The 12,222-nt window shown below is 53.1% G+C and overlaps 1 protein-coding gene across 1 annotated transcript; it reads right to left on the bottom strand.

The window, feature by feature from the left end:
- Nucleotides 1–4,198: 4,198 nt before the first annotated feature.
- Nucleotides 4,199–12,211, bottom strand: LOC118092052 (gastrula zinc finger protein XlCGF57.1-like). The gene is made up of 4 exons (XM_060281072.1): nt 12,202–12,211; nt 10,591–11,000; nt 8,895–9,015; nt 4,199–7,005 (listed from the first exon to the last, which is right to left on the bottom strand). The coding sequence occupies exons 1-4, from the start codon at nt 12,209–12,211 to the stop codon at nt 5,753–5,755; spliced, it is 1,794 nt and encodes a 597-aa protein (XP_060137055.1). The 3' UTR covers nt 4,199–5,752.
- Nucleotides 12,212–12,222: the final 11 nt, after the last annotated feature.

The raw sequence follows: 12,222 nt of genomic DNA, 5'->3' as shown, positions 1-12,222 counted from the left end.
CCAGGTGCGCAGCCTGGGAGTCATTTTGGACTCATAGCTGTCCATGGAGGCACAGGTCAATTCTGTGTCCAGGGCAGCTGTTTACCAGCTCCATCTGGTACGCAGGATGAGACCCTACCTGCCCACGGACTGTCTCGCCAGAGTGGTGCATGCTCTAGTTATCTCTCGTTTGACCACTGTAATGTACTCTACGTGGGGCTACCTTTGAAGGTGACCCGGAAACTGCAATTAATCCAGAAGGCAACTAGACTGGTGACTGGGAGCGGCCACCGAGACCACATAACACCGGTCCTGAAAGACCTACATTGGCTCCCAGTACGTTTCCGAGCACAATTCAAAGTGTTGGTGCTGACCTTTAAAGCCCTAAATAGCCTCGGTCCAGTATACCTGAAGGAGCGTCTCCTCCCCCATCGTTCTGCCCGGACACTGAGATCCAGCGCCGAGGGTCTTCTGGCGGTTCCCTCACTACGAGAAGCCATGTTACAGGGAACCAGGCAGAGGGCCTTCTCGGTAGTGGCACCCACCCTGTGGAATGCCCTCCCACCAGAGGTCAAAGAGAACAACAATTACCTTTAGAAGGCATCTTAAGGCAGCCCTGTTTAGGGAAGCTTTTAATGTTTGATTGATTTCTGTATTTTAATGTTTTGTTGGAAGCCGCCCAGAGTGGCTGGGGGAACCCGGCCAGATGGGCGGGGTATAAATAATAAATTATTATTATTGTTGTTGTTGTTGTTGTTGTTATTTATTACCCCTTGCCGCAGAAGCATGAGGACTAGAGCCTTTGCGTCTTTTTTAGGGGAAGCACTGTTGCTCAGGGTATGAACACAGATGGCGCCTGGTTCGTATGTACACACCGTGGTCAGTGGCTGTGAAAAGAGCAAGCTCTGTGCCCGGCATTCTTGAGAAGGGGATTGGAAGCAAAGGAGCAAATCTCCCAGGAAGAGAAGAGATTCGTCTCTTTTATGAGAGAATGTCTCAGTTATAAATCAGGGGGCAGGCAGGGAAACAGCATCTATACCCCCCTGGAAACCAGGTGTGTGAGGAAGAGGTTTTAACAAGCGATAGCAAGAAGCAGCACATGACAAGGTGGGGGAGCCCTTTCAGGGAAGGTCAGAAGTGGAAGCTCTGAGCCCAACCCCAGGTCAAAGTTGAGGAAAGTAAAGACCGATCGAAGGTCGACAATGACAGGGGGACATCTCCATTTTTTGCATTCCTTTTGCATTGGAAAAAAAGGAGGAATCCGAGAAGGATCCAAGAAGTTGACTCCTGTCAAGCTTGTAGTCCACCAAGACGCCAAGATCCTTTTCACATATACTGCTAGTAAGCCAGGTGTCCACCCTCCTATATTTGTGCAACTGGTTCCAACTGCAGAATCTTACATTTGTCGCTATTGAAATTCATTTTGTAGCTGGCGCCCAGTTACCCAATCTGTTAAGGTCATTTTGAATTCTGATTCTCTCTTCGGCATTAGCTGCCCCTCCCACTTTTGGTGTAATCTGCAAATGTGATGAACATCCTCTCAATTCCTTCATCCAAGTCATTTCTAAAAATGTTAAGCAACAACTTGCCCAGGACAGAACCCTGCGGCACCCCACGTGTCACTTTTTCCCATTCCCAGGATGACGAGGAACCATTAATGAGTACTCTGGGTTTCGTCAGTCAACCAGCTACAAATCCACCTAACAGTTACCTCGTTCGACCCACATTTCACCAGCTTCCTCACAAGAATATCATGGGAGACTTCGTCAAAAGCCTTACTGAAATCAAGATACACTATGCCCACAGCATTTCCCTGATCCACCAAGTTTGTAAAGAAATCAGATTGGCCTGGCATGACTTATTTTTGAGAAACCCATGCTGGGTCTTTGCAATCACAGCATCCTTTTCTGAATGTTCACAGACCGACTGTTGAATATCTGTTCTGGGACCTTCCCTGTTATCACCGGTCAGCAATTACCTGGGTCTTCCTTTCCCCCCTTTTAGAAGATTGGGACATTTCCCACCTCCAGTCTGCAGGGACTTCACCTGATCTCCAAGAATTCTCAGAGACAAAGGCTCTGAAATTACACCTGCAAACTCCTTTAGCAACCCTGGATATATCTCACCGGGCCTTGGAGATTCGATCTCATTTTTGGTAGCCAGGTGTTCCCTTCCTACCTTTTCCTATCTTGGGCTTCAGCTCCCTCTTTACACCATTTATTCTGTTATCACCAGGCTGGACATCACCTTCCTTTTGGGTGAAGACAGAGGCAAAGAAGGTCTCTTGTCTTCCCCATGCAGAGAACCTACCCCTTGCTTGTTCCTCCTTTTGCTTCGGACATAGCCGGACTTGCAGTCATTTTGAGCTTTGGGATGGGGTGGTCTGGGCTCGGGAGGGGTAGCTGACGTGGTGTGGCTCAGCACCAAAGACAAGACAACCTCCGATCACCCTTGACCGTTGGGCATACTTGCTGGGGCTGATGGGAATTGGAGTCCGGGACCAGCTCGAAGGGGTCACGCTGGCTATTCCTGGCTGGCCGAGGTTTCTAAGCAGGGCTCAGATCTCTACCTGCTGGGGATCCTTCAGTTGGACGCCTGCATTTTGGGAGGTTGGGCTGGGTGATCCTTGGGGGTACCTTCTGCCATTAAATGTAAAGTACTACACTTGGGGGGGGGGAAATGAAAGGCACAAATACAGGATGGGAGACAACTGGCTTGAGAGCAGTACATGTGGAAAGGATCTAGGAGTCTTGGTAGACCACAAACTTGACATGAGTCAGCAGTGTGATGCAGCAGCTCAAAAAGCCAATGCAATTCTGGGCTGCATCAATAGGAGTATAGCATCTAGATCTAGGGAAGTAATAGTACCACTGTATTCTGCTCTGGTCAGACCTCACCTGGAGTACTGTGTCCAGTTCTGGGCACCACAGTTCAACAAGGATACTGATAAGCTGGAACGTGTCCAGAGGAGGGCAACCAAAATGGTCAAAGGCCTGGAAACGATGCCTTATGAGGAACGGCTTAGGGAGCTGGGTATGTTTAGCCTGGAGAAGAGAAGGTTAAGGGGTGATATGATAGCCATGTTCAAATATATAAAAGGATGTCATATAGAGGAGGGAGAAAGGTTGTTTTCTGCTGCTCCAGAGAAGCGGACAGGAGCAATGGATTCAAACTACAAGAAAGAAGATTCCACCTAAACATTAGGAAGAACTTCCTGACAGTCAGAGCTGTTCGACAGTGGAATTTGCTGCCAAGGAGTGTGGTGGAGTCTCCTTCTTTGGAGGTCTTTAAGCAGAGGCTTGACAGGCATATGTCAAGAATGCTTTGATGGTGTTTCCTGCTCGGCAGGGGGTTGGACTGGATGGCCCTTGTGGTCTCTTCCAACTCTATGATTCTATGATTATGATTCTGGGACCTTCTGGAGGGCTCCACGTTGCCTATTCACGGCTTGCAGGGCAGCTGAGGGTTCTGAAAAAGTGCAGAGCTGGTGCCACCCGCTCCACGGCCACCTGTCATCTTAACGTGCCCAGAGGCAACCTTTGCGCTTAGGCTGGGGAGGGAGAGCCTGTGGCTCCATCTGGCTGTCGCTGGCCTACAACTCCCAACAGCCAGGAATCATGAGAGTCGTAGTCCAACAACACGTGAAGGGGCTCAAATTCCCCATTTATGATTTCCCAAATTCCATGGGTGAATCTGTCAATCTTGAGTTTCATCCCCCCCCCTCATTTTCCTGGTCTTGGATTTAGTTCTCTGCATCAGTTTGCAATTACCAAAAATAAGTCCTCGTGATAACTCACCAGAAATTTAGTACAAATGTCTCTTCCCACACACATTTTGGGTGCAATTTTGCCTAAAATACACATTTTTGCAAGGCAGCGTTTTCTCACCTAACGCATTTTATTTCTGCTAAGCTATGGGTTTTGAGCCACGCCTTACCCTAGCGCATACATGCTATACACTCGTCACCTGTGCAGTGCAAAATTCAGAGAAGGGTGAGTTTTTGAAGAGTTATGGCTGTGTCTTGGTGTGAGGGCTGGTTCAGAAAGAGCAGATCGAGTGGATTCACCTGCAAAGGCAAACAGAATTGAATTTCTCCCATGGTAGGCAAAGCCTTTTCCTGGTGCAGAGCGAAGAACTGTGGTCAGCTGTGATTCCTGCTGTGAGGGGATTCTTGCGACTACTCTAGAGTAACGACACTCCTCATGTTACTTTTCCATAACGTGTTTATTGGTGCTGCTATGTACAGTGAGGAAGGTGTAGAAACATGTCTTCTTACTCCGATGCAGAATCCGGAAGTGCCCCCCGGCGCGAACGTCCCCAACATAAAAGTCGCGGGACACTGAATCTCCTCCCCTTTCGTCTTTTACGTAATTCCGGAACCGGAGGAAAGGGTCTGCGTTCCATGTTTTCCCTCTCCCCCTTTTCCCCTTCTCTCTCCTCCCGCCTGTGGAGTCTGGGCTCTTTCCTCCTGCCTGAGCCCGGGCACTCTCTCTCCGTGTCCTGACTGCCCTCCCCTGAGCCTGTGCTTCCTTCGCTGCTCGGGGAGGGGCTGCTCTTGATGATAGGGGGAGGTACTCTGTACTCTCTCCCCCTTACATCTGCATTGCAGGGGGTTGGGCTAGATGACCCTCGAGGGTCCCTTCCAACTCGATGATCCGAATCGGAAAGAGCTGCCCAAATTTCTTGTCTCTTAGAACTGAGACGGGTTGGTGAGGTGGCCCACTTTCCAGGGCTCTCGTTTGGCAAGCAAGGAAGGGACCACGAGGGGAGCATTTACAATCCTGAGCACTGAGCCTCTCCCTGAAGGCTGAGCTCCTCCACACCGCAGTCTGGTGGTGCAGGGGTCAAGAGGGTCGGACACGGGCCTGGGTTCAAATCCCCACTGGGCCATGCAGCTCACGGGGGGGGGACCTTCGGGGCCAGTCGCTGTCTCTCACCCTACCTCCCAGGGTTGTTGTTGTTGGGACAAAATGGGGCATCCGCAGGAGAAAGGGGGACTGTGAACGCCGCCACGAGCTCTGACACTCTAGCCCAGCGTTTCTCCAACTTGGGTCCTCGGCGGTCGTTGGACTACAACTCCCATCATTCCTGACCACCGCCCCTGCTAGCTAGGGATGATGGGAGTTGTAGTCCCAAGTTTGAAAAGCACTGCTCTAACCACTAGGCCACACTGGATCCCTAGGTGTGGCTGCTCCTGCAATAACCAGTCGGTGCTGCAACAAAGCAGAACTGGGAAGCTGGGAAAAGGGAGGGCCTCGATTTTGATCGGGGGGGGGGGGGAGGGAGGAATGCTGACAAAAATTTCCAAAACGAAAAGGACAATGAGAAAGGGGTATTGCAGCGGGTTGGGATGGATGACCCTTTGGGTTCCTTCCAATTCCATGATGCCATGAAAGACGGGAGCCGCATTCCCTTGTCCACCCAACCTAGGAATCCTGCGCTGGCATCTTTGCAGCTGGAGCGTGTGTGCCAGGGCCCAGGCTGCCCTTCTTGAGAGCCAGTTTTGGTGTAGTGGTTAAGAGCGGTAGACTCGTAATCTGGTGAACCGGGTTCGCGTCTCTGCTCCTCCACATGCAGCTGCTGGGTGACCTTGGGCTAGTCACACTTCTCTGAAGTCTCTCAGCCCCACTCACCTCACAGAGTGTTTGTTGTGGGGGAGGAAGGGAAAGGAGAATGTTAGCCGCTTTGAGACTCCTTTGGGGAGTGATAAAGTGGGATATCAAATCCAAACTCTCCTCCTCCTCTTCTCTTCTTCCCTTTCTGCCATGTGCCCTCAGGATCCGGGTGGGACACCTACTGCTCTCTCCCCGTCGGCCTGCGACTCAGCCGGGGGGCACGAGTGGCCGGCCAGTCCGGGCTTCGTGCCAGCCCCGTGGGCCACCGCTGCTGGGTGCGCCCTCCTCCTGTGGGCGGCCAGGCTGCGCATGCGCGGGAAGCTCTCCCCGCACTCGGTGCAGATGAGCCGGGTGGGGGCATCGTGCGCCCTCTGGTGGGAGAGCAGGGCCTTGCGCAGGCGGAAGCTCTCTCCGCACCGCCCGCAGGAGAAGGGCTTCTCGCCCGTGTGGAGCCGCACGTGCAGCTTGAGGGTGATGCGGTCCTTGAAGCTGCGTGGGCACTCGGGGCAGCCGTAGGGCCGCTCGCCGGTGTGGACGCGCTCGTGGCTGAGCAGGTGGTGCTTCTGGGTGAAGCGCTTGCGGCAGAGCTGGCACGAGAAGGGCTTCTCGCCCGTGTGGACGCGCTGGTGGATCACGAGGTGGTGCTTGTGGCTGAAGATCTTGGCGCAGCGCTGGCACGCGAACGGCTTGGCGCCCGTGTGGACGATGCGGTGCATCAGCACCCCTGCCCGGTCCTTGAAGGCCTTCCCGCAATCGGGGCAGGGGAAGGGGCGCTCGCCCGAGTGCCCCCGCTGGTGGGTCTGCAGGTGGTGCTTCTGGGTGAAGCGCTTCCCGCACTCGGAGCAGGGGAAGGGGCGCTCGCCCGTGTGCACCCGCTGGTGCGTCAGCAGGTGGTGCTTGTGGCTGAACAGTTTCCCGCAGTCGGCGCACGCCAGAGGCGGCTCCCCAGAGTGCGCCTTGCGCCGGTGCGTCAGCAGCAGCTTCTGCAGCCGGAAGGCGGCACCGCACTCGCCGCAGGAGAAGGGGCGCTCCCCGCCGTGCACCCGCAGGTGGGTGCCCAGGTGCTGCTGCTGGGTGAAGCGCCGCCCGCACTCAGGGCAGCCAAAGGGGCGCTCGCCGGTGTGGATGCGCTGGTGCGTCAAGCAGGCCATTTTGCTTTTGAAGCGCTTCCCACAGTCCGGGCAGCTTAGGGGGCATGGTGACGCTTCTTCCCCCACGGGATCTCTTCCTCCTTCGGCGCCAGGCAGCCCCTGAGACAGGAGTCCCGCCCCACCCGCAGGCTTGCCAGCCATGTTGCTGCCGCTGTTTTGCTGCGGGCGCGAGGTCTGGCCCTCAGGCTTCCGGTGCCGGAGGACCGTCTCCGAGAAGAGCCCCTCCTCCCCTTCTTCATCCTTGACTCGCAGGTCGCAGCCTGCAAAAGGAAAAGGGAGAAGTTGCAAAGCAGTCTTGCCAATCCAGTGACATAGCAGAGGCAGGACGGGGGGGGGGAGGCCGTGACCCTGGGTTCAGTTTGGGGGGGCACATTATCATAGAATCATAGAATCATAGAATAGTAGAGTTGGAAGAGACCACAAGGGCTATCCAGTCCAACCCCCTGCCAAGCAGGAAACACCATCAAAGCATTCCTGACATATGCCTGTCAAGCCTCTGCTTAAAGACCCCCAAAGAAGGAGACTCCACCACACTCCTTGGTAGCAAATTCCACTGCCAAACAGCTCTTACTGTCAGGAAGTTCTTCCTAATGTTTAGGTGGAATCTTCTTTCTTGTAGCTTGAATCCATTGCTCCGTGTCCGCTTCTCTGGAGCAACAGAAAACAACCTTTCACCCTGTTCTATATGACATCATTTTATATATTTGAACATGGCTATCATATCACCCCTTAACCTTCTCTTCTCCAGGCTAAACATACCCAGCTCCCTAAGCTGTTCCTCATAAGGCATCGTTTCCAGGCCTTTGACCATTTTGGTTGCCCTCCTCTGGACACGTTCCAGCTCGTCAGTAACCTTCTTGAATTGTGGTGCCCAGAACTGGACACAGTACTCCAGGTGAGGTCTGACCAGAGCAGAATACAGTGGTACTATTACTTCCCTAGATCTAGATGCTATACTCCTATTGATGCAGCCCAGAATTGCACTGGCTTTTTTATCTGCTGCATCACACTGTTGACTCATGTCAAGTTTGTGGTCTGCCAAGACTCCTAGATCCTTTTCACATTTACTGCTTTCAAGCCAGGTGTCTCCCATCCTGTATTTGTGCCTTTCATTTTTTCTGCCCAAGTGTAGTACCTTACATTTCTCCTTGTTAAAATTCATCTTGTTTGCTTTGGCCCAGTTGTCTAATGCTTTGTGCTCAGCCCTGTTGAGCCATGAATGTGCCCCTCAAAGCAGGGCCGTGTTGGCCAGCTGGGCTCCCCACTGCACAGGCAGGCAGGCAGGCAGGCTGTGCGGGCTCCACTTAGCCCCGGGCACCAGCAAAGGATGATCCGCCACTGTGCCAAGTTGAGGCTTTCCCACCATTGCTTATCAAGGCTCTCTCGCCGCTCTACAGGTAACAGGGAGGACAGCAGAAGGCCAAGTGGGGCCCCTCTAGTCCTGCATCCTTTCCTCACAGTGGCCAACCAGATGCCCACAACCCCACAAGCAGGATCCGAGTGCGGGAGCCGCCTCCCCGCCTGTGGTTGCCAGCAGCTGTGAAAGCAGAGAATAGCCAGCATAGCTAGCAGCCATTGAGAGCCTGTGGCAGGGAGTTCCACAGCTTAACTCTGCGCTGTGTTAAGAAGGGCTTCACCACCCAGAACATCATAACTGTTGTTGTTGTCACTTTACTCACAATGACTCAAAGTGGCCTACAAAAACAGAAGCCACTAGAAGCATCATTTCTGCAGCAATCTGCTTTTGTTTCCAAAATAATTCTTCATGAAAAGCCATCTTCGCTGTAGTGCAAATTTACTATCATCAAACACCTTTTTGTCTGACTCTCACATTTTTGCAAGCAATTTCCAGTAACACAATGCATGACTAGTTTATGACTTTCGCCGACATTTGCACCTTTATACACACAAACTGAGGCATTCTCGCACGTAACAGACACTTGGAGAGCTTTGCGTTGCAAAATTCAGAGGCGTGTGAATCGGGAAGGTGAGCTGTGCTTCGGTTTGCAGGCCAGTTTGAGAATCGGGCAGGTCCCTGTTCAGATGCACGCAAAATTGAATTCCCCTTCAATAGTGGACGGTGACGCTCAGGTTTGCTTCCGTGTTGCCTGCGGCCAGTTAAGTGTCACCAGGAAGCCATCAGCCTTACCCAGGGAGGTGAGCAGTTCGTAGTTCTCTCGCATGACGTCGCAGTGGAGCCGTCGCTGCCACGCCTGCAGCCCTGCCCACTCTTCCGGGGAGAAGGAGACCGTGACGTCCTCCAGCGTCACCTGCGATGACAGAGGAAGCCCAGCTCAGCAAAGCGTCCCTCCCCAAGACCTGGGGAATTGCCAACCCAGTTACCTTATTAATTGACTACCTGCCCCCTCCCTGCCCTGCCCCATCACGTGGGCTCCAGTGTGGGTTACCGTAACTCCTTTGGGATGGAAGATAAGAGAGCAGAGCCGGATTTACGTCTAAGCTAAACAAGCTCTAGTTTAGGGCCCCACTCTCTTGAGGATCCCCCCCCCAAAAAAAATTAAAGAAAAAAAAACTGGATGTACATTTCCAAAATATAAGTTAAAAATCAAATCAAATAAAACCTACATACAGCAACAGTGTTTTGTGTTGTGTAGGCTCCTATGATGTAAGTCATGGGCCCACAATCATTTTAAGTTAGAGCTTAATATATTTTTTAAAAAGGTAAAGGGACCCCTGACCGTTAAGTCCAGTCGCGAACGACTCTGGGGTTGCGGCGCTCATCTCGCTTTACAGGCCGAGGGAGCCGGCGTTTACCTTAATGTTGCCAGCGTTTTCAAGTGTACACAGTTTCCCCCCATATATTCAATAAACATTTTCCAATCTTCTTTAAACATATGTTCCTCTTGTTCGCTTATTCTATAAGTTTGCTTATTCTATATGCAAGCTGTGCATATTCCATCAGTTTAAGTTGCCACTCTACTTTGGTTGGGACCTCGCTCGTTTTCCCTTTGGGGGCTAACAAAACACCAACTACAGTGGTGGCATATATAAATAACCAGTTTTGACATCTGGGAATTTCCATCTGAATTATCCCCAACGGAAAGGACTCTGGTTTTCTGGGGGAAAGTACTTCTAAATCCCCCCCCAATTCATTATGGATTATTTTCCAATACTGTACTCTTTCCCCCTTTTACATGTCCAGAGCTATCTCGTGTTTTCATCTTGTGAACCGCTCCGAGATCTTTTGACCAAGGGCTGTATATAAATCGAATAAATAAAAAATAAATGAAGCGATGGTCTGGCTCTGAGAGGGAGTGACCATAGCTCAGTGGGGGAGCACCTGCTGGGCATGTAGACGGACCCACAGCATCTCAGCATCTGTTTGCGTTTTTATTTTGCATTTTATGCCCTGAGATCTTCGGGTGAAGGGGCGGTACGGGAGCAGCTGCCCCCCCCCTAAATCAATACAAATCAGAGGTTCTGCCCCCCCAACAAAACCTGCCCCCCTAACAAAAATCCTGGCTATGCCCATGGTGAAAGGCTATAATTTATGAATAAAATAAAAAATTGGGTTGGGAAAGGTCTGCTCTTCAACCCCGGCAGAGCTGCTGCCGGCCCGTGTCGATAATACTAAGCTACATAGACCATGGCCTGACTCGGTATATAAGGAGAGCTTTGGGGTCTCGCCTTGCGTGGGGCGACTCGCTTTCCCTGGCTCTTCCCACTCTCCTTCCGGAGCCGGGGCCCTCCGCACGCGCGCAGAGGCACGCGCGTCTTTGTCCGCCGGCCAAAGCGGGCGCTTCCGCCGGGCCGGTCCCTTCTCTCGGTCCGGCCCGGGGATCCAGAGAAGGGCAAAGGGTGCGGGGACGGGGGGGGGGTCCTACCGGGCCGAGCATCTCCTCCTCGAGGCGGATCCGAGGTGCGCGGAGAGGCCGGCGAGAGCCACCCGCCGTCCGGCTCGTGAACCGGATCCGCTTCGGCCGGCGGAGGGAGGGACGGAGGAAGGCGAGAGGAGGCGCCCTCCGGCCAGGCTGGGCTGGGCATCCAGCGGAGAAGAAGGGGCTCCAGAGACCACAGGGTCCCCCGATGCGCCTCCCTTGCAAGGAGCTGGCGAGCGAGGAGGTGCCCAAATACGCGCGCCCGCCCTTCGCCTCGCGCTCAGCTTGCAGGGCCAGCTCATGGGGGAGCTTAAAAAAATGTTTTGGGGGGTGGGCTTTTCCAGTTTCTCTGCCTTCGCACTGCCTCCTGCAGACCCTCCCCGGGTGGCCCCCTAGCCGCGCAGGCTGCTGCGATCCTGAAGGCGCAGGGAGCAGAGGCGCATTTAGGGGAGCAGGGTGGGCGCAGAATTTGGGCTTCGCACAGAGAGAGCGAGGGCACCTGGAATTTGAAACCCCGAGATCCACCGCTGCAGGGAGGAAGCCTCCTTGAAATGCCGAGCCAAGCTGAATGTTGCAGGAAGGTTCAGGGCAGATAGAAAGAAGTCCTCAGCGCGGAGTTCAGCTGGGGAACTCACTGCCACAGGAAGCAGGGGGGCGGACACTAACTTAGACGGCTTTAGAAGAGGGTGGGGCCGATTCCAGTTGCTGGGAGCCACAGGAGTGGAGCGTTGGATCCTGCTTTCTGGTCCCCGGTCCCCGCCCCCAGTTGTGTTCTCCCCCGTTGTGAGAACAAGATGCTACTAGACTAGGTGTACTGCAAGCTCTTTCTATCCCAACGGGACTGACTTGAGAAGAAACAGGCATGGGATTGCGCAGTTCAGTTTCTAGATTGGTTTGCAAATACGGCAAACACCATTACTGGGCAACGTTAAAAGTGCAATCCTACAGTACATTTCCAAGCACAATTCAAAGTGTTGGTGCTGAATGGCCTCGGCCCAGTATACCTGAAGGAGCGTCTCCACCCCCATCATTCAGCCCCCGGACACTGAGGTCCAGCACCGAGGGCCTTCTGGCGGTTCCCTCCCTGCGAGAAGCCAAGTTACAGGGAACCAGGCAGAGGGCCTTCTCGGTGGTGGCACCCGCCCTGTGGAACGCCCTCCCACCAGGTGTCAAAAAGAAAAACAACTACCGGCACCAGACTTTTAGAAGGCATCTGCTCAGGTCAGACCTCACTTGGAGTACTGTGTCCAGTTCTGGGCACCACAGTTCAAGAAGGAGACTGACAAGCTGGAACGTGATTCTATGATCTATGATCTAAAGGCAGCCCTGTTTAGGGAAGCTTTTAATGTTTAATAGAATTTAAATTTCTGTTGGAAGCCACCCAGAGTGGCTGGGAAAACCCAGCCAGATGGGCGGGGTATAAATAATAAATTACTACTACTACTACTACTACTACTACTACTACTACTACTACTACTACACAGGCCAACTTACCTGTCCCGGGCTCAGTCTCCCACTAGGCTGGGAGAAACAGCAGCAGCCTGAAACCTTGGGGTAAGATATTCACTGCTATCCCTACTCAGAATACAACCATTGAAGTTAACGGACAAGACTCACTCAGGTTCATTAATCCCAAGG

Source organism: Zootoca vivipara, chromosome 12 (assembly GCF_963506605.1).
Source record: "Zootoca vivipara chromosome 12, rZooViv1.1, whole genome shotgun sequence".
Lineage (NCBI taxonomy): Eukaryota > Metazoa > Chordata > Lepidosauria > Squamata > Lacertidae > Zootoca > Zootoca vivipara.
This window is presented reverse-complemented; position numbering and strand designations above follow the sequence as displayed.